We start from the raw sequence: 25,884 nt of genomic DNA on the forward strand, positions 1-25,884 counted from the left end.
GGTGGTCCGAGTGGTTTCACAAAGATTCTGGAGTTCAGAGTCCACGTACTGTGGATCTGTTTCCTCGATCGAAGGAGCCTCGCGTGCTCCTCGTGTTTTCACAATTTATTTTTAGTTTCTACAGCTTTGAGCAAAAATTTCTCCCCAGATCACCCAAATTTGTTTGTACGACAGCTTTACATCTAGTAAATTTACAAGAAAAAAATTTTAACTGTTAAATTACGAAAATAAAGTCATATATTTATGACTTTAAAAGTCATAGCCCAAATTTATTACTTTTTTGTGTAAATTTACAAGATCAGAAGTCGTAAATTTATAAGGAAAAAGTTGTAAATTTACAAGAAATAAAACAAAAAAAAAAAACATACTTTTTTTGTGGCTCTAATACTTCATCATATGTTTTACATCTAGTACCCGGTGAAAAATCATTTTTGATCTGGTGAACACCCCTCCCCAATCCAAATGATGGGAGAGGGGTGTTGGTGGAAGAAACCGTTAAAAATAAAAAAGGATGGGGCAAACATTTCTTTTGGGGCTCAAAAAATAAGTTTAAAATAAAGTAATGAAACCAAAACCCCGGTCGATATCCAAAGGGAGTTTTAAAGTTATTATGGGATGGCCACAAGGCTACAGCTTGGAGGCCATGTTGTGGCAAAATGTGAAATTTGGTGGTTTTTTTTCTCCATTTTTGCATATTATTGGAAAAGATCATTTTTCAAGTGATCTTTTAAGTACATACAGCCAGCGTAAATCCACAACTGAATTTTTGTTGACCTTTGATTTCAGAAAGAAGTCGCTATTTTAAATTTTCAGAGAAAAAATCTCCTTTAGTACCTTAGGGATTTAAATATCACCGGGAAGCAAAAAGTTGCTTGTATATTTTATGTCATTATATTGTGAAATTTTAACACATAATTCCCTGGTTCAGGCTGAACAAAATGAAACGACTTGCAAAATGAACAGATTAGGAACGTGGGCGTGGTTAACGTAAACCTCAGTTTCCAAAAATGTTATTTTACGAATTCTAAAAATTACATGGACTCGTTTATCTCCCCAAACATTAAATGGTTCCTATAGAGATAAATCCAATAAAAAAGCCACCTTTTTTATTTTTATTTTTTTTTACTTTGTCACCTGCAGCTCTGAGCAGGGTGGAGGAGCTGCATTTTATTGCAATGACAGAACGTAAAAGTAAATCCAGTTGTTCCATTTCTGATTGATGTCTTGCTTGTCCAAACAGGTACATGGCTCCAGAAGTCCTGGATGAAACAATCAATATGAAACACTTTGATTCCTTCAAGTGTGCCGACATTTATGCACTGGGGCTGGTGTACTGGGAGATTGCTCGTCGCTGCAATGCAGGAGGTAGCTAGACACGCTCAGCATGCACGCAGTTGTCAGATATTAATTTGATATCAATATAAAGATTTAATTTTCTTCATTGTAGGAATCCACGATGAGTACCAGCTGCCCTACTATGACCTGGTTCCGTCTGATCCATCCATAGAGGAGATGAGGAAGGTCGTGTGTGACCAGAAACTGAGGCCCAGTATTCCTAACTGGTGGCAGAGCTATGAGGTAGCAGTCTGTCTTGATCAGTTTAAATGTTGAAATTCTCTTTTATAACAGGAAAACTTTGATGTTGGGATACAGAGCGATTTAAGTAAGACTGGGTATCACCAATAATTTTGATTCGATTTTCCAAATTTAAACATTTAGACACGTTTGCTCAGAAATACATGAATATTCTCACTCTCTCTCTGTCTATGTTAATATATTATATATATTGTTCTGCCTCTCCTGGAGGGCGTTTCAGTTTGGCCACTAGGTGGCGATTGCGCTATAGAATTACACCTTATTCCCAAAGAAGAAGAAAGTATGAGCAAAAAATCTGTGTTTTAGACCACAATTGGTTGCTTAAAAATATATATTTCCTACAAAGAGTTTGTAAAATCATCCGTGAGTGTATAAAGATGTTCATTTCAATCAAGATACTTTATTAATCCCCTGGGGGGAAATTCATTAATTCATTTAGTGAGCAATGTATGTTAAGGTCAACCGAGTGTTAGCATTAGCCGTCCTATAGGAAATTCCATTATATGTTAGCATCAAGCTAGCGGACTTCAGCATCGATCTCTACTTTTATGGATCGATTAATTGATTTAATCAATCCAGTCCTAGTTTTAAGATCCTTAACGCAATAAAAGCCTTAAAAGGGAAAATTGCAAGAGTCTCAAAGTAGCAAACTTTGTGTGACGCGAGTGCGGTTCTGCTCTAACCCGTGGTCTCTTTGCCGCACAGTCTCTGCGTGTGATGGGGAAGATCATGCGAGAGTGCTGGTATGCCAACGGCGCCGCCCGGCTGACCGCTCTGCGCATCAAGAAGACTCTGTCTCAGCTCAGTGTGGAGGAGGACGTCAAAATGTGAGCAGCCCAGGAAACGGAGAAGATGCGCCGGAGACGTGCAACTCGACCACCCTCGTTTAGGAAACAAACACTAAAGACTGACTGCAAACGAAAACCCTGCCAGTTTTAAAGCCACACTCCAAGTTGTGACAAGGCCTACCTCACCTTTCTAGCCAAAACTACTGAAAACCCTCCCCATCCCCGTGACATCTCTCCCTTTGCTCCTCGTGTCTCCTCCCCTTAAACCTCCTCCTCCTCCACAGGCCACTTCAGCACTACCACTGTTAATATCATGAGTGTTTTCATTTCCCAGGGCAGAAATTCCTACTACTACTGTACAGGATCTGGACTCTTGTTCTCCAACAGAAGTTAGGTGTGATGCGGGTTTGAGGTCAAACATTACCCACTGCTGCAGCATCGTACAGTTGCTGTGAGTGTGGCGGCAGGAAGAGGCTGAAGCACTGTTTCTATCGGTGTCCGAACTACCAGCACGTCGTCTGGTGTCGGCTGGAGTTCGGCAGGCAAACGTCTGTAATTTGGAAATCCAGATTCTTCTTTGGAACCCCCCCTCTGGCGGATGGAGAAACGAGTTGCACTCAACTGTAGCTTCCTGGCACGCGAGACCGGCAGGTTTCAACGGATGTGCTCCAGTCTCGGGTTCTTTTTTGTGGCAGGGATGATGATGATGATGATGATGTTTGGGATGATTTCATTTCTATTTATTTGTTTGTAGACTATATTTCTTATTGATGAACACTGTGAGATGAGATGCTACAAAACCAGAGTCTAGCTGTAAAGTGGGGCGTTGTAGTTCAGTCCAAGTCTTCAGCTCCTTTCAGATCTTCGGTGAAAGGGGTCTCTGCATTCATTTTGTGAGAGAACGGTGAATGTAGCCGGAAGCCCACAAGGCGGCAGGCGGCGCTGTTGTGCACACGGAGCAAATAAACGGGGTGAAATAGCAAAGAAAAATACTGTTTTGTTGTGTTAAGTATAGCTTTGAATTGTTATCTGGACAGTGTGATGGGTTTCCTTCAAACTTTGACATTAGACACTACTGACGATGGGTACATTTGATTTGTATATAAAACTTTATTTCCTTTTATGCCTCATGCTCCAGTCTGACCATTAATTTCATTTTCTGTTTTATTTGTGTGTTGAACGGTACTCATTGTAATCCTTGGACATGTGCTGGGAAACCTTTTACCTGCTGGGGTTTGTTTGTGTTGATTTCCCTCCTCTCATGTCAGAAATGTTGGTACTACTGATCCGTGCAGCTCCTCTCCTGCACGTCCTGCGAGGTGACGTCTTCTCAAAACACTGGAATACAAGAGCATCACAGAGACCTCCGTCTGGAACGCGTTCGTCCGGAACGTGTTACCAACTTATGCATTGAAAGACTGACGCGCTGCAAAGTGAAACTGCATGTTTTCTTTTGGTTCAAACCTCTGCAGTCCCTCAGTTTGCAGAGCAGACTCTTGAAAGTATTACACTGATGTGTCACCTTTGGGCTCCGCACTGTTCCGACCTCGAGGGCGGTAGATCCCGGCGCCGTCGCTCCATCCAGAACCCGCGTGTCCCGGTTTTAGCGCCCGTTTTGCATGCTGTATCAAACACTGGGTCCTCCATTGTCGTTTTTCCACCTCCTGTAAAAACCAATGTTTCTGTTTTTGTCTTTACTGTTCGGAGCCATTGACTGTTTTCCTAGAAATGTTGCTGCTACTGTTTTTGTTGGGGGTTCAGCAGGCAGAGCTCGGCTCACCAGGAAATGGGAGAACATCACCACATGCACCAAAACTGTCCAAAACACTCCTGTCTGTGTTTAGCTTGTTGCCATGGATATTTGACCATCATGATCATAGGTAATACTTAAAGGTTTAAAGATAATATTGTTCTGATGTTTTCTGAAATACATTCATAGTGTACATAGATAATATACAATAAATTCCTCTTTTTCTTAAACCTGCTTCAACTGAGATTCATTCCAGATGTTAAACGCTGTTTTATTTGACAGCTGCTGCAGAATTAGTCCTAATATTTGTGTAAGTGTGTCATTCTCACCATTTCCATCTATTTACACCTACATATAATATTCTAATTTAACCATAAACTTAATTCAATTCAAGAATTTACCTGTATCGAGATTACAATGTAGAGCAAGTTGCTTTAAATCGTTTTTTTTGTGGAATCTAAAAAAAATTTCTTATTGAACTTTTAACTTAAAAAAAACCCAAATGTTTAAACTTTAAAGAAAAAAAACATTTTAAATATTATGTACATATATATTTTTGGGGTACTTCATATTATGAGCGATAGATCCTTCCCCAAAACGTACAATATTGGGAAAAAGTCTTAATTCCACAATTCTGTTGAAAAATATTAAACTCTTTTAGAATATATAGACTTATGGCCCACTGTCTGATTGATAACAGCTATTTCTATTTTTTTCTTTTACATAAATTGGGGTTCCAGCTCATACAATCCACAGAATATTCTGGAAAAATCTCCTACTACTGCAGTTTTTGCAAAAGATAAAAACATTTTCGGATTACAAAAAATGAATCAAATCAACATTTTTTAAATCCTCTAAAACATTCAGAAATAGATTATAATTTAGAAATATTTTTAATTTTTGGTAACACTTAATACTAAGATTTCTTAACAATCTTAACACATTAAAAAACATTAACATTGTGTTTGTAGCGTGTTAATAAGACTTTTATTACCACAATTAGCCAAATAAAGTTTAACATACCTAGTAAGATTTGCTAATATCTAACATATCAAATACTAATATGTAATGTGAGACTATTGTCTATAAATACCATATTAATAAACTGCTTACAAGCTTAAAAAGTGCTATCTTTGTCAACATTATGTTGAGTGTTTTGCAGCTCCTCATCTAAAATGTTACTCATTTTTTTCTAACTCTACTAAAAACTAAGAAATGTTTAGACTTTAAAAAAATCTTGATTTTATTTTGTTGAGGGTTTCCTTGGCAACCACAAAAAAAATCATAAAAATGTTAAGCCAAATTTTAAATAAATACCTGCTTCAAAATTAATTTGACTTTTTTTGTTAGACTATTTTACATTACGAATGAATGGAGACTGCTTTATGTGTGCGAGGACACCTAGTGGTCACTGGATGAACTGACTTTGCTCAAATCCATTTTTGATGCAGTTCCTCATAAAACTGCTAATTTTCCCGAGTTCTTTAAATCACAGACACACAAGTATGACACTGAGGACATATTTAAAATGCATTTTATTTTCCTTTCCGAGAAACAAAAGCAGACAAATAAGATGAAGGGGAAAGGAAAGCGGGAAACCAGTATATAAAGAGATGCAACCTCTGAAGTCCTGAAAAAAATCTGTACAATTTGAAAGAATATTCTTACAAAACATGCCACATACAATAAAAATGGTCATCATATTTATTCATTTCCCCTAAAAGTATCTCTGCTGTACAGATGCAACATCTTTTCTAAAAAGCTAAGGTTAAAAAAAACCTTCAATTTGAGCAAAACTTTTTCTCTTTTTTTCTCTTTTTTATTAAATTAGAAGATATGCAGAGAACTTAAATTAAGATTCAGCGACGTTTTAAATTATTTACGCTAAAATCCAGTGAGCATCGTAAGGTCTTGTCACGGTCTTCCCTCCACATAGAAACTTATCAAAAAAATATAGAAGTATCACCGGTTTGGATACTCCATCAATATCTACCACTTTAGAGAAGTTCTCTGTAATAATATGAGTGCAATTCATTACCAGGTTAAGTATAGGATTAACTTGAAGTATTACATCATAACATATATTAGGCCAAGTAACCATTTCACAAGGTTTACCAACACATTCACCTCTATAGGGAAGATATCAAGAAAGCAAACCACTAACGATATTGTAGGGATTTTTCCAACTATCCAATTGTGACAGATTCAGGGAAACGTTTTGGTAATCAACAAGCAGTAGCATAAATAAAACCAAAAAATAAACACAAAACAATATTACATAAATACAAATGCTATGCACCATTGTACTGCTTTTTATGCAAGAAGTGATTTTTTTTATATATTTTTTTGTTTTTTTTAATGTCTAATCCACAACTCCCCGCAGAAATCCGGTAATCCCCTTGGCGTCTCGTCATATTTTTTCCTCATTTCTATTTCAACAAACTTTTCTCTGAGAGCTTATAGCAAAAAACACTAATAGAAAAACAGGTAAATGCAAAAACACTCTGGTTCATATACATAAAGATATTAGTTTGCCATTTTACATATATTTATATTTATGTACAGTTCTGTTAAAATGATATCCAGTGGTTGGTTGGTGTTTCCCTCCAATTATTTGAATTTGATTACAAAGGGGGTGAGGTTGGATAATGAGTCTCCTAATGCATATACTATATTTACAGTTTGTACAACTTTGCATTTTTATTCATGTGAGGTCGTAGGTTAGGGGAAGAAGGAATTCAAAGTAGTATGGGAGGTCGGAGGCTGAGTAAAGCTCCCTTTAAAGAGGTTTTTTTTTTGTTTTGTTTTTTTTTGTCGTCTTTGCACAGAAATGAAACAAATGCCCTTTTATTTTCCAAAAAAGTCTTAACCTGCCACCAGCTCAGCCTTGTTCAGACAGTACCAGCACTACTAGAAAAAAAGAGAAAAGAAAAGCACACTACAGGGGAAGCAGTAGAAACACTGCAGGCTGGACTCTGGCAGAAGACTCACTACAGTAAAGAGAAACAACAGTCTGTTAAATAATACAGAGGAAGATGCATGATCAAAGGTTGTGGAAAAGACGGATCTGTTCAGGGGAAATAATAATAAAAAGGATCACATGGGGACAGTAGTCGTGCATCCACTGGCTCCATTTCAACAATGTATAAAGCAAGCATCTAAAGGGTACTTGGTTGGTTTTATTCTTCATAATCCTCCTCAAAGACTACATCTTTGAACCGTTTAGATCTAAAGAAAGCTAAATGTTATTGTGCTTTCACACAGTATGATTTTGAGAAAAAAAAAAAAGAAAAAATATCCAGGATGTTGGCATAAAAGATGCGTCTGATTGTGATTTTCATGCAATCTCTTATCAAAAACGGTCATATATTTCCTCTGTATAAATAATTCATGTATAATAATTATGTGGCTCATTATTGTAAATCAAACTCAGCATAGAGTAGAGAGCAAACCTGCTGCTTTAGATTCCCTGCTTGTCCGAGAGGGCTAAGCCCGTTTTAAAAAAAACAAAAAAAAAAAACTGAAAAATAAAAACTCCCGCCCCCTACAGAGCAATTCCACAGTAGCAGTTAGGATTTTATACAAAGCAGTCACTTCCCGCTCATCAGTGAGGTAGACCGGGTTAAGCTAACCCACCTTAGGACTCCAGCATCTGAAGCCACAGATGAATACCTTTTTGATTTTTACCTTTTGTCTTTTTTATGTCATATCATACACAGTTCTTATACAAAGCCCCATCGAGATTGTCTTGCCAGCCAATATCTGTGTTGTCGTCAATGAAGGAAAGTGCTTTTTCTGGGAGGTGATGGAAGCAGGGGGGGAGGACAGGAAATAGGTCCGACTCCAAACATTAAAATGCACTCTTAGTTCATTCTTAGTATTTTAACATGGCTTTTTTTTTTTTTTTTTTCGAAGCTCCGGGCGAGCCCTGCACACACGCAGATGTCAGAGGGTGGGATCATTTGGTAGAATGGTTGTTCAACCACTGCAAGCTTATCGACAGTAAAAACAGTCAGAGGAGGGAGGGAGGGGGGTTTGGCTGAGAAAACTAGTTCATCCCACCATCAAGCTGCTATTGATGGTTTCACTGATTAATGCTCTTCAAACCTTTGGCTACAGGTGTCAACACTTTAGTCTTCAGTAGCAGAGGACAGGCCTCCTCCGCCTCTTTCAAAACAGCTTATTCACTGGCTATGTAGGATTCAAAGGCTTTGGCGCGGGACTGTCCCGGTACCGGCGGCCGGTTAGTTCATCCACTTCCGACAGTTCCAGGCGCCGCAGTGGCAAGGGATCTTGTGCTGATCGTCCTCAAAATCAAACTGGTAGTCGTACGTCAGCTGAAAGGAGAAAACCTGTTAGAAACGGTGCGATCACATGATCAGTGGTAGAAGCTTTCTGGTGTACTGCACCTCCTCGCCCTTGGGGATCCTTCTGCTGGAAATGATGATGATCTTGTCCTCTTTGTCAAATGTTACAACCTCAGCCACACAGTTGGGGGCACAGGAGTGGTTGACGTAGCTGAGGAAAAGGAGGGGAGTTAGAAAAATGTTAAATAAAAAGGAGGAGGTGGTTGTAACCACGGGGAATCGATGCTTACCGAGCTGGACCTCCTGTGAGAGTGGCGTCGATCACCTGCTCGTTGTTGATGCGGAACATGTAGATCCCCCGGTTCTAAGCAGAGAAGAGGACAAAAGCTTTTACTTTTACGGGAAAGTTTGTAAATGTTCAGCAGTTTTTTTGTCAATAAATCCTGTACGGGGATTCTTTAACAGGATTTTAGCATGTGGTGTTCACACTGCACCATTGCTATAGTGATGCTAGTGCCATCTTGTTCCAGACTTTTTCCTTCAAAGACTTTCATTTTCAAACATCCGTGAATTTAAAAACGTCACTAACAAATCTGAGAACGTTTCGTAAACGTAGAATCAGAATCACCTGAGATTCGTAGATCTTCTCTCGCCGATTGGCCACCTCGTTGCGTATGACAGTACCGATGTACTCGATGACCATCGTATGCTTCTCCAGATCCTTGGCGGCGTACAGGCCCAGGCCCTGAATGCGGGAGCGAGCCAGATACACGTTGTTCTTCCACTCGGTCTTCAGACGCCGGTACTGGGAGGACTTGGAGTGAACGAACTGCTTGCTGTACGGCGTGTTGAGCTCGCCGGTGAAGGTGCTCTGGTAGGCCTTTGACACACTGGTGCTGTTCAGAGTGTGAGGCCTCGAGACGAGCAGAAGAGAAAGGTAAAATATCACCCAGAACAAAAAACACATTCATGAAGACATGAGCTGTTTCACTATTCACTCCTCTATTTAGCAAAAAACAATTACCCAGAATCCTCTGCAAAATCTAGTGCTCACTAGAGTGACAAATATGGAACACAATGGGATTGAGCAATTTATCATAAAAAAATATGTATTTACATTAATTTTGTAGAAGTTATCCACATTTTCATCTTTACAACACAGAGGATTCATAAATAGTCTTTGTGAAATGTTCATATTTATTGAATTTTTACTTTGGCAAATGTTAAATTTGAGGTTTACAAAAGTTATAGCAAGAATGTGTCCAATTAGTGTTAAAAATCCAGATAGTCCTGCACTTTATGGTCTGTTAGGGATTGAGGAGTACTGAGGGAATTCAGACATAGTGGTAATCTACACAAAATGCACAGCTAGCTGCTTATATTTGAAACAATAACTACAAACATTTGGATCAGGAGCAGATGAAAACCAGCGGTTTGAAAAAGCTCCGGTTTGTGAAGCAGCATCTGTCATGGTCTCCCTTCTCCGCTACAATTCTGGAGCATCCACGTGCAGACAAATAGACCCAATCCAAATTCTTCCCTTATTCCCTCCCCTTCCCTCCATTTGAAGGGGTAGTTTAAGAGAGGGTGTGTTCGGGAAATTTATTTTTAAATTCCACCCTCCAAGCGGAGGAATACGAAGCGTTTTTCTTCACTTGAATACGTTCTGAACCACAGAAGTTTGCATTTAAATGTAAGTAATGACTTTTTGTTGTAACATGAGCCTTTTAAAGTTATAAAACTCCTAAATTTATGTATATTCAAGCGCTGGAAGCTCCGCCCTAAAGCTAGCGGACAGACGATTATTGGTGACTTCATTGAACGAAAGTGACGTCTTTACAATAAAGGTTTAAATTTTGGGAGTTTAAACAAGACAGAAAAGTGTGAACATGTGTACACAGTGAGAGGGTTTTCCAGCCTTAAAACATCTATAATCCTACCTTACAGATTTGACCTATCGGTGGATATTTTTACAACAAAACCCTCACAACAAACAAGAGGACACCAGACCTCGTAGATAAACTTCAATATTCACAGGAGTTATCTTTTGATAGACTCAGAGATGAAGAAAGCGTTTACCTCTTGCACTGCGTGGAGACCTTTGGCTCGGAGCGAGCGCAGCCGGTGGGATTTATCATGAGAGGGAGCTCCATCAAAGGATGCCGGCCGTATCGAAACTGGTAGTTTTGGCAGTTCTCCACTCCTGGCAACTGAAGGGTCAAAGAACTTGTTAGCATCTCCGATACCTTTGATCAATTGATTCCTTCATAAGAAATGAAGTGAGCATCGACAGGTTCTTACAGATTCAGTGATCCGCATGACAGCGTGAATAGTAAGGCCGAACATCTCTTCTCCCTTCAGGTTTTCAGTGAAGAGCTTCAGCATGGAGGAGTCACTACGGAGTTTAGCCACCTGCTGCACGATCCGGTCCCAGATCCCTAAAGATAGTGAATAGTACAAATAGAGGTTAATAAAGAGCAGCTTTGAGAAACGTTGAAGATCACAGCGGAAAGAAAAGCGCGGTTACCATCTGGAGAGGCGTCTCGATAGTGCAAATCCTCCATGCCGTGCTCCAGAACGCGCACCTCGAACAGGGGGTGGCCTTCATCCTCGCTGATGCGGCAGCGGTAGCGGCAGCGCTTGTTGGGAACGCGCGTGCTCCAGTAGATGCGCGTGGCCTCGTAGCCGACGGGGAAGATGGCGGTGGCCGAGTGGAAGTTGGCCATCTGGGAGGGCAGCAGCTGGCCGACGGCGTGGAAGATGAGTCCGCCCACACGGAACAGGTGTATCCGGTCCCCCCTCTGCAGGATGCTGGCGATCTGCTTCACCTCGTCGCGCTCGATGTAAACGCGGCGCAGAACAGCAAACGTGCTGAGCTCATCCTCACTGGGGCCCTTCAGTTTGTGCTGCGTGCACAACATGGTCTTGTCCTTGAAGAACATGCAGCGCGCTCGGATGGCACAAGCAAAGTGGTAGACGTTTGGACAGCGCAGCCGATTGCAGCTGTTGGTGGCACCGGTTTTCTGGCAGTAGGCACAAAGAGTCCGCAGGCCGCGCCGCAGAGCCACCTCCACGTTGATCAGGGCGCCTCCTTGAGTCTCGTACACTTCCGTGGACCACAGAGCACAGTTGAGATGCACCCACAGATCCACGTCGATGTTCAGCAGCCGCGCCGGCCCGTCCGTGGCGCCGTCGCCCTCCTCGTGGCAGAAGCAACATTTGCGCTTGTCCCGGGGCAGCCTCTCGGGTCGGAGGGTGATGCGCAGGCGCTCCATCAGCTCAGACACCTCTCGGCTGCTCTCCTTCTTTGATCCACCCTTTCGGATTGAGAGGACGATCTGGAGGCGCTTCCAGCGGATCCCCTTCCACCTCTTCAGCTTGGGGTGAACCATTTCTTCATCGGGGGAGAGGGGCCTCTGCTGCTTAACGGCCTTGGGGGAAGACTCCATGATAACGGGAGAATCTTTAGGAGGCTGGGAGGACTCCATGACAGAGTCCTCCTCCTTGATGCTGAGACTTGGAAGATCTTCAGTAGATGCAGCAGGATCTGAATGTGCAATTGGTTCTGGAACCAACTCCTGAGCGGGGACGTCTGGGGGATTCTCAGGCTTAGCGTCTTCTCCAGAAGCAGCAACTTCCTGATCGGGGTCAGTCTTAGTCTTGATAGTGACGGGACTCGGGACTGCAGGGCAGGGAGGTGTCACGGTTTTGGAAGACTCAGCTTCACTGTCCTTTGCTTGTAAGGATGGAGGAGGTTGAGGAGGCAGAGGGGATGGAGGCGGGGATTCCTCCACAGGAATAACAGGAAGGTGGCGCACGTCCAAATCGTTTACTTTGGTTGTATAACAATGCTGAACTGGTTTTTCGTCCGCATCTTGGAATTCCTAAAAAACAAACACAACATCCTTTGCTTACAAAAAATAAAAACACACAAATAGATAAACAGTGAAACTAAACTACTAACCCGTTTGACGAGAGCCAAAATGTCCACTTGTTTCTTCAAAGTGCAGCCCGGTAACGAAACATCAAACTGCCTCAGCCACTCATCCTGATTGGATGCAGCATCATCCTTGGAGCACAACGCCCCTAGAAACCATGGCAACAGTACAATGAGCTTTCCTCTTAGCATTTAAACTACTGCCTTAAAAAAGTTTATTCGCAAATGCCCACCTGACGGCTCAGCTCCTTTTCCGGGGCCGTCCACTGCAGACAAGTCGCTGTTTTGCGAGGGAAAGGTGATGTCATAGGAACCCGGCATCCTTATGTTGAGCAGCTGGGCCATTGCCATCATCACATGGTTTAGTTTCTGGGGAGGAAACGACATGTCCAGAATAAGTGTGAAAGTTAAAATAAAATAAAAAAAACAGCAGTGAATAGGGCTGTAACGAGTATCCGAGAGGTTGGATACTCGAAATCTGCTCCCGAAAATTCGTGCACAAATATTTGCAACATTTAAAATCGTCGACTCGCTATTTTTATAAATTTAGTAGAGTGTAGTAAAATATTGTTCAGGAATGCTGTAATTATTGCTTTGAAATACAGAATAATGTCAGATTTGGATTTTATGAACTAAAACAAAGTGGAATGTGCAGCGCTCATATCAGTGGCAGCGCTAATGTCACCGGAAGTAAACAAAACTTTGTGTTGGTGAAGCTTCCGATTTTAAAAGTAAAACTAGCAAGAGCTTTTCTCCGTACGAAAACTGAAACTGAAGTTCCGTTCACGTGAGTTCTGGAAAAAACAAATAAGCCTCAACGCCAGAGCTTTAGCTCCAGCGTGTTTTGGTTATGGCTACTCTTCAACAGTTGATGCAATTAAAGTAATTTCAGCGGATTCTGAAGTGGAGAATCGCAGCCTCGTGCTGATACGCAGCACACTGCACAGCTGACGGATGGATGAAGTCAACGTGAATCAGCTGATTCTCTTGCAGAAAAAAGTGTTTTTTTATACCAGATTTGCACCAACACATAATTCAAAGAATGTAAGGTGTTGCAAAACTTTGAGGATGGAAAAACTGTGATGAAAAATTTCAGGATTTGTTGTTAAATGATCAAAAACAACAGTGAGGTTTATGTTTTTTATGCTTTTTATGTTACTGCTTAACTAAACCAGAAGGTTGACAAAAAAACTTGTTTAAAGTAACAAACACAATTTCTTTCTATCTAAATCTTTGTGCTTTTATCAGTTTTGTTGATTCTGATCTCCTGTTCTGATTAAATGTATAAATAGTGGTGATTTATTACAATTAATTTACATTTTTATACGTCCAGTAAAAAGACATCGTGGTTTGATTCTGAGCAACGATCCCTATCCTTAGCGGTGAAGCGTGGCTCGTACCTTGGCGGCAGCGGAGGACATTGTAAAGGTGACAGACACTTCGTTTCCTGATGTCTTCTCCCAGTGGTTGGACGTGGAAACTGCCTTCCCATCTGGATCCGTCTGTTTCTCTGGAAATGCTGTGAAAAAGCACAAATGAAGATTTTGTTAGGCTAGACTGAAAAAAACATTCTGAATTGAACTTCTAAGCGCCCACTAATAATGACACATTAAGACAATGACAGTTATTACTGCATCTGTCACCGAGTATGCTGCACACGTACCTGGGATGGCAGTGCGGGGTATGAGGGGGATAATTGGAGAAATTGCCCTGTCGGTTTCCTCCTCCTTAGGCTCTCGCAGGTGAGGAAAACGGGGCGTTTCATCTCCTACGTTACTCTCGGGGGACGATGCCGGGATGATGCTCTCTGGAGCATCTTCATCATCGCTCTCCATCCTGTTAAATAATGAATTACCCTCATTTTACAACCGCACATTTATCTAAATGCATTGCCAATTTATGCACACCTGATGTCTTCACTGTGGTTGTGCGGTGGGGTGGGCAGGGCTGCGAGGATATCCACACTCTTCACCTCCCCTGTAACAGATTCTGCAGAGAAATTGATGTTACAGAAATGTAGAAACCAGCAGATTAACACACAGCATTTAGGAGTTACCCAGAGGCTCTTTGGCCATCTGTGCGTCTTTCTGGCCCTCAGAAAGTTCCTCCCCTGGAATCACGCCGTTCAGCAGCTTGTGTTGAACGGATGGTGGTGGAGTAGGAGGCAGAGAAGATGGGGGCGTTGGAGGGTTGCTCAGGTTACTCTGGAAAAGTAGAAAATGTTCAGGACTTTTTACACCTTTGCAGACTTGGATCCAAGAGCTCAACACGCAGTTTAAATTTACCTTAGTAAGCAACTGAGAATAGTAGTCTGGGATGTTCTCCAGCACTGCATTTCCAAATGATCCTTTGAGCTGGACTTTGCCGTTAGCCGGGCTGCTTCCAAATGGGGCGAACACATCCAGGCTGGCAGTGATTGAAGGCTCCATCAAAGGCAGTAAAGAGAGGCCCTGGAAGATCAAGATTTTGAAGCTTTAAAATAACGAATCGTGCAGCAAAAAAGGAGAAAATGGCACTAAAACAGACATCTTTTTAACCTGTTTGATCTGTTTTATTAGGGTTTCAGCGCTTTTCCCGACTTCGTCTTTCTTGCTCTTCTTCCGGGAGATGGGCACTCCGTTTGCCTTGTTTGTGCGTTTAGGCTTTTGCACAGGAGGTCTTTTTGTTATAGACTGTAAATCCTGCAGAAGTTTAGAGGATGCAGTGCTTTTTACCTTAAATAATTACAAGATTGGACAAAAGAAATGTTACATATATATAGAAATACCTCCATGTTGCGTGGAGTCCCCTGGAGTTTTTGCTCCAGCATTGCCAGTTTGCTGTTGATGTGACCGTTGATCTCGCTGTGGATGCCCTCGGAGGGCCTTGGAGCAGTGAGCTGAATATTCTTGGTTTTTAGGAGCTTTTGCAGAAGCTGCTGTCCCGTCTCTGATCTGAGACCTTGACTTTCAGGGTTTGCAGGTGTAAGTGAGCAAGTGTTGTTCTCTGAAGCAGCCATCTCACACGCCGCCTCTCTCTTTATGGCTCCAGGACTGGCCTCTGCTGCTCCGTCACACTGAACTTCTCTTGGTTCTTGTTTTATGTTCTGAACTGTCAAACGACACAGCTCTGCTTGGGCTTCTGGGCCTTGCTGCAACTGTTGTTGAACATTCGTGCCCTTCTCTAACCCGTTTGGAAGGAGTGAGGCCGCCTTTGAAGCTTCGCTGCCTGAAGTTTCGGTTTTCAGCGATGGGCAATCAAATGGAGTCCTGGACTCAGGGGACCTCAGAGGCGAGGCCTTGACTTGGCTGTATGGACTTCCCCTTCCAGCTCCAGAGGGTGAGGAAACATGAGATGAATGAGGAGACGATGGGTGGACTGGGCTCATGCCAAAGGGAACTCTGGGAGAATATGCGTGAGACGGAGAGCCCTGCGCGCGCCCTCCTGCAGCTGCAATTAGTGTTTGCGGTTTGTTTTGATTGGGAGTGGGTGACCGCATGGCTTGATTGAAAGTGTGTCGTGGATCTCCGGGAGAGTTGGTTAATGGGTTTCGTGGAGAGGCTGAGCTCATCATCCGGCTCTGATCCATTGGAGAACGGGGTACCTGGTCTCTCATGTGTGGCTGCATCATCTCCCCCGTTTGTGGCGGCTGCTGGACAGGGATCATCATCTCCTGCTGCATCTGAGGAGCAGCATTAGGCTGCTGCCCAAACATTCCCGACGCTTGCTGACTTACCGGTGCTCCTGGCTGCACTGCGCCTCCGTATGGCAAGTGACGGCCTTCCATCCCCATCATCTGCTGCCCAACTGGAGGTACTTGTGGTCTCATCTGACCCGGCTGGCCTGGACTCACTGACATTCGCAGCATCTGGCCCTGGTGGAGGTGCCTCTGCGCGATGATGGCCTGAATGTGCTGGATCTGTTGGGCTTGGGGAAGGTTGCGGAGCTGAGGATTCTGAGCCAGAATGGCCTGGATGTTGATGGGGGTTCGGATCTGTCCTGGTGGAACCATGGGCCTCTGCATCATCATCCCCTGCTGCTGAGCCCGCATCATGCCCATCATGGCCTGTTGCTTCTGCTGGGCCATGAGAGCTTGCTGCTGTGGGTTAAGGCCCATTGGAGCAGACTGTGGCTGACCCGGATGGTTCTGACCCATGACCTGCTGCTGCATGGTGGAGCCGTGTGACTGCTCTGCAGCGTTTTGAACGCTTTTCTGTTGAGCGATGAAATCCGCTGGTTTGCCTTCTTCTTTAATGGTCATCAGTGCAGGTTTGTCAGCACTGAGGGAGGCCTGCCTCTGCTGAGTCAGAGGAACTTGATACAGCTGTTCCTGAGACACGTTTCCCGACATTCCTGCTTGCTGCTCGTGAGCAGACTGAGGGTGATGCTGGGTAACGTGCACCTGGTTTTGATGTTGCTGCTGTTGGCTGATATCAGACTGGTTCTCGTTTAAAGAAGCTTGCTGAGACATCTGAATGGGAGTGGGTGGCCCGCTGTGCTGCGGGGTTCTTGACTCTGGACTGAGGATTCCCCCCTCTTTGGATCCAGAGTTTTCAGAGGAACCCTGTTGCTGGGGAGTATTGCTTCCAGCCGAGGGCGGGGAGCCGATCTGCGGGGTAGAGGGCTGGGAGGGTCCCTCTTGCTCTTGACTGGACTGACTGATCATTTGTGCCGGGTGGCTTTGCTGGGACATCTGCTGCTGCTGGAGATGGTTTAGGTTGTTCTGTTGCTGCTGAGATGCCAGCATGCGTTGGGCCAGAATGTTCTGTTGTTGAGGGATCAGATGAGGCCGGGGTCCTCTGAGTCCAGGCTGGCGTGGAGCGCCCACCATACCCTGCTGTGCCATCATCAGCTGAGGTCTGAGCTGCTGTGCAGAGTGGTTCCCCATGACGCCTCGCTGAGGCGCCATCGTGACTTGAGAATGGTTGCTAAGCTGACCTCCGACAAGGTTCTGCTGTGACTGACTCGGAACCATTCCCTGTTGGACCTGCACCATGCTTTGCTGATTGGTCTGATTAGCATGCATTCCCTGCTGACAGTTCGCCTGTTGCTGGACCATGAGTTGATTTCCCATCATTGCCGGTTGTGGCTGGGTGATTAAACCAGCCTGCTGGTTTGGGTGTTGAACCTGTTGGGGCATCGGCTGTTGACCCATCATCGCCTGCTGCTGCTGAAGCTTGGCCATCTGCATCCTGTGCTGAAGCTGTCGTTCTTGAAGAATCCTGGGGTCTGCGCCTGGCATTCCAGGTGCTTGTGGGAAGAACCCAGGTGGAGCTCCAGGACCTGGGACTCTGGGAACGTTGGCTCCAAGAGCAGCAGGATGCTGTGGCTGAGCTCCTCCGATAAAGGGCTGTCCTTGTGGCATTCTCAAAGGCATTCCGCCTTGAGCCATTATGCCAGGATGCTGGCCCATCACCGGCGCTCCCTGCTGGCCCATCACCATCTGGCCTGGCATTTTTGGAAACATGTGAGAGGGTCCGCCTTGTGCAGAATGACCCGGAGTAAGAAGACCGGAGCCCTGCTGATGCTGCTGCTGCTTACTTCTGTACTCTGCGATCAGATTGGTGTGCTCCTTCTGTTGCTTTCGCACCTGAAACAAAATCATTCTGTTTATGTCGCTGACGTGTCAGATGTAGGGATTTTACAGCTACTCTTAAATGTTTACACACCTGATCCAGTTGTTTCTGAATTTTGCTTTGTTCTTCTGTAACCAGCTTTAGTTTTTCCGCGTCCGCTTCGGCGAACTCCCTTCCGGCTTTCTTAGCGGTGCGCTGCTTGGCACACAGGGCCTTCCGGGACTTTCTGTGAACGCCGATCTGCTCTTCCAAAATCTTCAGCTGCATTTGTAGCAACTGCTGAGTATGGAGGAGCCATTCTTCGTATTGGTGCTGTTCTGCTTCATCTGACACGAAAAAAAAATTAGATCTTAAAAAAATAACACATTTTCAACACAGCTGGGTAAAAGGAAAACATACTGATTATTCCTTGGACAAACTGAGGAGGATTCGGTCTCGACTGAGAAGGATCACTCGCTTCTCCGTCCTAAAAACCAATAGAGCAAACATTAATGGATCATTTTCCTAAAAATTGTTTAGAAATACAATTTCATACCTTTGATGGTCCAGCTGCACCCTGAGCTGGATCTGTACCAGGAGCAGAAGCCAGCCTCTGAGCAAGAAGAGAAACCTGTTGCCTGAAGAAAAAGAAAAAACAGACTCAAATCTACAGATTAAGTAATAACATTTTAAATAATTTAATTTTGGAGCACTTTTTTGTAGGGGTGTGTACTGGCAAGAATCTGGCAATACCATGTGTATCCTGATGCATATCTCATGACACAAAACATATCGTGATATATTTCAAGACAGTAACCGAACAATTTAATTGTTTTATTTTTAAGAGAATGACTTAGAAAATGGTCCTTTTTTTCTTTGACAAATTAAGAAATATTGCTCTTAAAGGGAAAAGTCAACATTAGGATTTCTACAACAAATACTTTTCAGTATAAGAAAAAAAAAATAGAATGAATGTGCATTTACCAATAAGGTTTTAAAGGTATGATTGAGGAAACAATGTGGTGTTTATTTACAACATTGCTAAATCTAGCCTTTAAATGGTTCAGGATCCTGAACGGTGCCATTATGGGTGCTTTAAAAGTACAGAAGAAAAAGCCAATTCTTTTCAGAAACATTTCAGTGGGATGACAGGATGAAGGAGAGCGCTTGAATGTGGCTAAGATGCTTTATTTATATAACAGTCTGCACTGTTCTACCAACTAGCGGTTGTTGATTTAGGTGGAAAACAAGAGTAAGACGCCGAAGGACGCTCATAAATTAAATATTGTCATGTCTGCATTTTGAAATGAAATATATCACCAGATCGACTTATCCCTACTTTCTTTAATCTTTTGTATATTTTAAACAGAAACGTACAGACATGGTGCATTTTCCAGATAAATACCTGTTCATTCCGGGCGTTACAACCATCGGATCCTGAGTCAGCACTCTCTTGATACCCTTCAGTGCCACCATCTTAGCTTTGGCAATTGGATCCATAATGTCATCGGTAAATTTGTCCAAATCTGTTCCAAAAAAAAAAAAAAAAAAAAAACAGATTTTTTTGGTCAAATTAAGAACAGAAAAGCATAAATAGGTACAGCGTCTGCTATTTACCTTTATCTGGGAAGAAACTGTTTGCCAGAGGCGACTGTTTGACCACCCCCTGCGGTTGATGAGCAAGACCGGGATGGATCCCTGGCTGTGCCGCTCTCATCATACCCTGCTGTGGAGGCATGGGCATGTGAGCCTGAGGCCCCATCCCAGGAGTCATGAACCTCTGCTGATGGTGCTGCTGCTGCAACATGTTTGGAGCTCGAGGCGCCAGTCCGGGCTGTGCCATCAGCCCCTGCGGTGGAGGGCGATGTTGGTGCTGCAGCATTAGCTGGCCAGGTACTTGTGGGTTTGGGTGTTGACTGGAGATTCCAGGAAAATGAGGAGCCATGCCTCCATGATGAAGGGAGGTGAGCTGCTGTTGTTTCTGTTGTTCTTTCTTCTCGTGCTCCAAAAGGTCTTGTATGAGAAGAGGCAATTCGCCATCTAAAGAACTCTCGACCTTTGCCAGATCTACTGCAGGAGAATCCTGGCCTCCAACATCCGGTAGTCCCAGTGGATCATCACAGATATCTCCGTGTGAGGCACCAGGAGGAAAAGCGTCCCGCTGACCTGGCAAAGGGTACGGAACTCCGCCTAACCGAACAGAGCCGAGTGAGGCGGGCTGCTGCTCCGCTTGCGGCGTCTTGGACGTCGGTGTGGTCCTCCCAAGAAGAGCCGACACGGCATTTCCCATTTCTTCTTTCACCATAGTCTGCCCCGGCTGAAGCTGAGGGGTCAGACCCCTCCCCTCTATCTTGACCTTGGAAGTATTTGACATTGGTTTGGTTAAAGATTTCTGCCCCTGCTCAACTTTGACTTTGTCCTCCAGCTTCACTTGAGTAGCTCCAGACAAAGATGAAGGTGCTTCACTTTCTGCTTCCACCAGCCTCAGCTGGTCTGAGAACGCATCTTTAGGGTCCGCTTGGTCCAACGCAGGGTCGGTGTAAGCAAGCAGATCAAACTCGTCACTGTTGAGCAAGTCGTCTAAATGTGGGTCATTGGTTTCGAGATTGCCCAGATTTCCCAAATCGTCATCTCCTTTATCAGGATCCAAGTCGAGGGCCAGATCGTCCTCGTCTTCCACGCCCTCATCCCCAGCAGCCTCCCCGAGTCCCTCAAGATCCGGCTCTGGTAGCTCCTCGCTGCTCTGTACAGCCGCAGGCTGGTGCTGCGCCCCTAAGCCCGTCCGCGCAAGCGGATGCTGCTCGCTACCGGCAGCACTCGAGCTGGAAGAAGTGGGATGATGCTGAAAGTGAGGCTGTTGCGACACAATACCCGCAGACTGCTGAGGCAGCAAAACGGACAGACCACCCTGTGGCATTTCCAGCTTGGAGCCATCACCTCCCTCTGTTTGAATGCCACCAGCTTGGGCTATGGGATGTTGCTGAACATACGCTGCATTCATCTCTTGTTGAGGGATAAAGAGACGCGGTCTTGGCTGAGGTCCACGAGGCATAAACTGTGGACGCAAAGGTAATCTTTGTGCGTTGTGCCTTAGTTCAATGAACTGTGGCGGGGGGCCTTGACCCAATGGCTGCATGGTCTCGCCGTGTCCTGGCATCATGGAGTGAGGGTTACCCATGCCTTCCACCCCCTGGATATTAACAGCTGGGTTGAGGTTATGCCTTACGGCCATCGAGTCCATGCCAGGCTGAGGGAACCTCCTTTGACCCGGGGCTTGGCCTTGCCATTGAGGGTGGAACGGTGGACGAGGAAACATACCCTGAGGTCTTGTGGGGCCTGGTAGCCTGAAAAGGAAAAAAAATACACAATTACTACACAAAAATACGATCTTCACATGTATACTTTGTGTTAACTGGGTCATGGATGAAAGTGTTTACCTGAGGGCAGTAGGATCCACAGCACCCGGTGCTGTCACCAGTGATGGACGAATGAGCTTATCATCTATACCTTCTATAGGCATTGGCATTTTCCCCACCACTGAAGTCTGACCTCCAGAAGCTGCAGCAGCAACACGATCCTAGAAGACAAAAAAAGAAAATAAACCTGTCTATTCCTTGGTTATTTAGCTTTCTCATATTGTTTGGGACCAATATGCAGCTACGGTGTGGTGAAGTCACGGTTTTGCTAAACATTTCACTTTCAGAAGTTGGATTTTCGTGCAACTTTTTCTCTAAAGTCACAGATGTGATAATGTCTTCTATATGATGTTAGTATTCTAGGTTTGCAAATATTTTCTAAATAGTAAAATACAATTGAACGAACCAAGAAGCTGTGTACTTATAAAAGTATACCTTTGGACAGGGCTGTCAACGATAATAGACTATAAAAAAAAGTCTATGCTAATTTGATATTGTTGATGTGTCATTTTTTTGTCATTTTAAATGATTATGATAACAACAGGAAGTTTTGGAGACGGTATAGCCTTTCCTAAACCGTAGAAGAACACAGTTACAAAGTTGCATTTCACGGCAGCACAGCAGCCATGCACTAGCATCTCAACCTGAAGCATCCTGTGGTCTCATCTTTCTCACTGTCCTCGACATCTTCGTCAAGGTAATTTTACTCACATTTTATAATAAGAGAATGGGTGTAATGTTTTGTATCATCGAGCAGAACAACGTTCACTGAATGTGCAGAGCTATTGTCACCACAAGTAAACACATTTTCAAAATAAAGTGTTGGTAAAGCTTCCCATTTTCAAAGTAAAACTAGTGACTGTGTTTTTTGTAGTTGAAAAAAATAAGGCTGAAGTTCCAATTACTGACATAAGAAAAAGCACATTTGCTTTCAACACCGTAGCTTTAGCCCCAGTGTTTACATTCTGTTGATTCTGGTAACTTTTCAACACTTACACAAATATAATTCTAGCAGATTCTGAAGCATAGAAAGCTATAATCACTTACATAATCACAGAGAATCCGCTGATTTTGCCGTAGAGACAAGCAGCTTTTCACAGTAACTTTAGAGAGATATGCTTTACAACCTAAAGTGATGCAGAACTTTGAGGATGGAACAATTGTGTAGAATATTTTCAGGATTTGTTGTGAAATTATTAAAAAGCAACAGTGATGTTAAGGTTTTGTTAACTGAAGTTAACAAGAAAGTTGACCAAAAAATATTTTTGCTTGATATTTCTATGGGAAGTTTAGACAACGATTTAGTGCAGGATCAGGAACCCTGTAACTTGCAAGCCAATTATGGCTTTTTTATTCTAGCATTTAGCTAATCTGAGACCATAAACTTTTGATCTTTTATAAGGTGAAATCGGAATTCATGAACTAAAAGTGTCAAATTTCCATTTCTGTGAACATGTGGAGCATTAGCAGTGCTATACATGACACAAACCTCCATGGACTAAGTACCAGCACCATCACCTTTAGTAAAACAAAATTGCACATCACCTTAATCGGTCACTAATCGTTAGAGACAGCCCTACCTGTGGGTAAGGTGGTGGTGCTCTGTGGGTCTTCTCTTGCCCAAAGGATCCCATTTCTCCTGCAGACCAGCCAGGTGAGGTGTTTCCAGCTGCAGCAGCGGCTGCAGCAGCAGCAGAAACAGCAGCGGCCTCACGCTCTTGTCTCATGGAGTTTTTCTGCATTTGCTGCCTGATTATGAATTCCCGAAGTTTCTGACGCTGAAAATCACACAAATCCGTAATTGCAAAAGCACATCAAATCTGTATCATTGAAATCTGCAGGTGTGAGCTCAGCAATACCTGTTTGTGTTTCTCCAGCTCAGATGGGCTGAGCCCCACTAATGACGGGTCCTGTGCTGGAGACATGTCTGGCATTTCTTGAGAGCTCGGCAAAGAGGGCTGCTGAGCGGAGTCGGGGGGATGGACAGATGGATCTCCAGAAGGGGGCGCTCTGGAGCTGTCTGCTCCTAATGTGACCTGAGGTTGTGGAGACTGACCTGGTGTCGTCTGCTGCTGGGTAATCTGGAAGTTGCCTGCAGTGGGGCTGCGGCTGAAAGCTGGGGGTGCTGACGGTTTCCCAGAGAGGGGATCTCCAGTGGAAGTATTGGCAGAGTTGGCTGAAGGGGGTTGGTGGGGATGAGGGGAGGTTTTGTAGCTTGGAGCTCCCTCTTGAGTCTGAGACGGCGGGCGAGGCGGTTTGTGAATGGAAGTGAAAGGATCTGTGGACTGTGGTCTTGATGGTGGCTGAGAACAGGGGTCTGGGGAGTGGAAACGAGGGGTAGCAGGAGATCTGGCGTGGTAACCGTCATTGGACATGCCCCCAGGGGTGTGGGGGGACTGAGAATTGCTCCTGGACTGTGGACTCGAGGGTACTCTGGCACAACCCAGATCCTGTTGAGCTGCTGGGTGCCTTTGGGGCCCAACGGAGCAGTTATCAACCGACTGTGGTCTGGGAGTTGGTGCTGATGGAGCATGAGGGTCAGTGTGGGAGGGGGACTGTCTGTAGCCCTCAGAATGGCTTGGGGAAGCTCCAGGATGAAGGGCCCCACTCTCCCCCTGATGCATTCTGGGTGTCATGGGAGCCTTGAATAAACCATCCCCAGACTCCAGAGCTCCAGCTGGAGAGTCAGTGGAAAGCTCAGGTCTTCCAGCAGCAGAAGAGTGTGGAGAAGGTACACTCAGATCAGCCCTGTATGCTCCTGTACTCGCAGGTGAGGACGGTACAGCAGACGGAGATGAAGATGGAGCAAATTCCGACTGACCCATTCCCTGCTGGGCTCTGAAGCAGTCTCCATAGGGTGCATTTTGAGATGGTGAGTAAATGGGTAAGTCCCCAACTCCAGGAGCTCTTGCATGGTGACTTTCATGAGGTCCGATGGACTCCTGAGAGCCTTGCTGTGATTGCTGCTGCAGCTGGGATCTGAAGTAGGGGTCAACCTGCTGAGCCCGTCTTGGGGTTCCAGGAGTTCCTGGTTGCATTTCAAAAGAGCCGACGCTGGCTGACCGTCCCTGAGGAGGACCCTGAGGGCCACATGCTGAATAACCTGAGGAAGAAGCCTGTAAGGGGCTGGCCCCAGCGTGAGAGAATGGCGTGGATGGATACGAGTGAGAGTGGGGCGACTGGGGAGGAAGTTTGGCCAAGGGATCAGCTCGGATCTCAGCTGACAACGGGGTCTTCATAGATCCATCTGAGAAAAAGACGGAGGATGATCCTGAATCCGGAGGAAAAGGAAACGGGCTCTCTGCAGAGCTCGGCTGGGAAGAAACGGATGTAGATCCAGACGGCGGAGGGATTTGGAGATGCAAGTTGGGGCGTTCTCCCTTTGTACGGCCTGGCTCTGTCTTGATCGGCCTGCAGACCTGACTTTCTGCCTGCTGTTTAGGAGAAAACAACATCAACCAAAACAAATGGCAAAAAGAAATATTAGATAGAGAGGAAACTATTATATTACCTTCTGCGCCTTGCTGATCCTCTGAGCTGCCCGGTTATCTTTGGCCTTTTGCTAAAATGAGAAGTGACAAACATTTAAAAATCCCTCCAAAGACAATGCATCAAGTGAATCAAATGTTAATCGTAGTCAATTTTATTATTTGTGAATAACAGAGAGCGACAAAAAGACTCACTAGATATGGAACCTTGTCAGCAGCTGATACTTTCCTCCAGATCTTCATGATCTGCTTACAGCGACTCGCCCAATCTGGAGAGGAAGAAATGTTAGGCAGCTGCAACACTGGAACAGGTCACAGATTGTGGTCACACAAACCTGGATAGTCCTGTTTCAGAGTCGGGAAGTTGGTGTTGGCATAAAGAACAGGGGATATAGTGGAGAACTCGCCCAGTTCCTCGTCTTTCTCCCAGCGCTGAAGGCTGCGTTGGTTGTAGGAAAGCCCATCGCCTTCTGCCTCCGTGGGAGTGGGTGGGGAGGAAGGGGTTGCAGGGGTAGAAGGAGTTGCCCAGGGGCTCTCCTCTCCCCCATCTGGACTGAACAGTCCTCCTCTGTCCCTGTAGAAAATTAAAGGTTACGTTAAATCTCTGCAGGAAAAAAAAAAAATTTCAACAACAAAATATGATTAGAAAACATAAAATATTGATTGTACCTCATGTCAAAGAAGGGAGGCTGAGAGAGGCCAGGAAATCCATCCATCATTCCAGCTGAGGGCAGAGACCCTGGAAGAGATCACATTTTTATTTTAAAACAAGACTCACTTGAGCTTTATGGAAGTTTTAAAAAACTTTAGCTAAACATATTTTTTTCAAATAGAAAAATACATTTGTGCATTAATGAACTCAAAAGCAGCCGTTTTTCCACACCTGAAGGAAGGATTCTCTGTGGCAGGGAACTGCGGTTCAGGTCTCCCTTACTGCCCTCCAGGATGGGCTTCATACCCCCTAAAGAAGAACCATCAGGAACTCCCAGAACCTTCTTGAAGAAGCGCTCCGAGTCTTCACTCTCAACTGTGTGTGGAAGCCCTGTGAAGCAAAACATCATTTTTTTT

At 44.4% G+C, this 25,884-nt stretch overlaps 2 protein-coding genes across 5 annotated transcripts in view; one reads left to right on the forward strand and one right to left on the reverse strand.

Moving 5' to 3' along the window:
- The window catches only part of acvr1ba (activin A receptor type 1Ba), a 14,174-nt gene extending 10,136 nt beyond the window's left edge, over positions 1-4,038 (forward strand). Inside the window, exons 7-9 of the mRNA XM_024293254.2 lie at positions 1,241-1,365; positions 1,448-1,578; positions 2,302-4,038. Coding sequence (XP_024149022.1) covers positions 1,241-1,365; positions 1,448-1,578; positions 2,302-2,427 — 382 coding nt within the window. The 3' untranslated portion in view covers positions 2,428-4,038. The remainder of the gene's footprint in view (positions 1-1,240; positions 1,366-1,447; positions 1,579-2,301) is intronic.
- A 1,614-nt stretch (positions 4,039-5,652) lies between these two features.
- kmt2d (lysine (K)-specific methyltransferase 2D) overlaps positions 5,653-25,884 on the reverse strand; it is a 31,417-nt gene continuing 11,185 nt past the window's right edge. For all 4 annotated transcript variants that reach the window (XM_024293257.2, XM_024293255.2, XM_024293256.2 and 1 more), the window contains 29 exons: positions 25,700-25,858; positions 25,486-25,555; positions 25,152-25,390; positions 25,012-25,085; positions 24,840-24,890; positions 23,188-24,762; positions 22,909-23,106; positions 21,350-21,489; positions 19,530-21,256; positions 19,318-19,438; positions 18,469-18,550; positions 18,333-18,399; positions 18,027-18,259; positions 15,146-17,947; positions 14,916-15,059; positions 14,664-14,828; positions 14,435-14,582; positions 14,286-14,367; positions 14,042-14,214; positions 13,779-13,897; positions 12,612-12,747; positions 12,406-12,527; positions 10,969-12,325; positions 10,743-10,879; positions 10,521-10,651; positions 9,070-9,355; positions 8,732-8,805; positions 8,544-8,652; positions 5,653-8,471 (listed from right to left, as the gene is read on the reverse strand). In XM_024293257.2, the coding sequence (XP_024149025.1) occupies positions 8,379-8,471; positions 8,544-8,652; positions 8,732-8,805; positions 9,070-9,355; positions 10,521-10,651; positions 10,743-10,879; positions 10,969-12,325; positions 12,406-12,527; positions 12,612-12,747; positions 13,779-13,897; positions 14,042-14,214; positions 14,286-14,367; positions 14,435-14,582; positions 14,664-14,828; positions 14,916-15,059; positions 15,146-17,947; positions 18,027-18,259; positions 18,333-18,399; positions 18,469-18,550; positions 19,318-19,438; positions 19,530-21,256; positions 21,350-21,489; positions 22,909-23,106; positions 23,188-24,762; positions 24,840-24,890; positions 25,012-25,085; positions 25,152-25,390; positions 25,486-25,555; positions 25,700-25,858 (10,814 nt within the window). In that variant the 3' untranslated portion in view covers positions 5,653-8,378. The remainder of the gene's footprint in view (positions 8,472-8,543; positions 8,653-8,731; positions 8,806-9,069; positions 9,356-10,520; positions 10,652-10,742; positions 10,880-10,968; positions 12,326-12,405; positions 12,528-12,611; positions 12,748-13,778; positions 13,898-14,041; positions 14,215-14,285; positions 14,368-14,434; positions 14,583-14,663; positions 14,829-14,915; positions 15,060-15,145; positions 17,948-18,026; positions 18,260-18,332; positions 18,400-18,468; positions 18,551-19,317; positions 19,439-19,529; positions 21,257-21,349; positions 21,490-22,908; positions 23,107-23,187; positions 24,763-24,839; positions 24,891-25,011; positions 25,086-25,151; positions 25,391-25,485; positions 25,556-25,699; positions 25,859-25,884) is intronic.

Source organism: Oryzias melastigma, linkage group LG7 (assembly GCF_002922805.2).
Source record: "Oryzias melastigma strain HK-1 linkage group LG7, ASM292280v2, whole genome shotgun sequence".
NCBI classification, from domain to species: domain Eukaryota; kingdom Metazoa; phylum Chordata; class Actinopteri; order Beloniformes; family Adrianichthyidae; genus Oryzias; species Oryzias melastigma.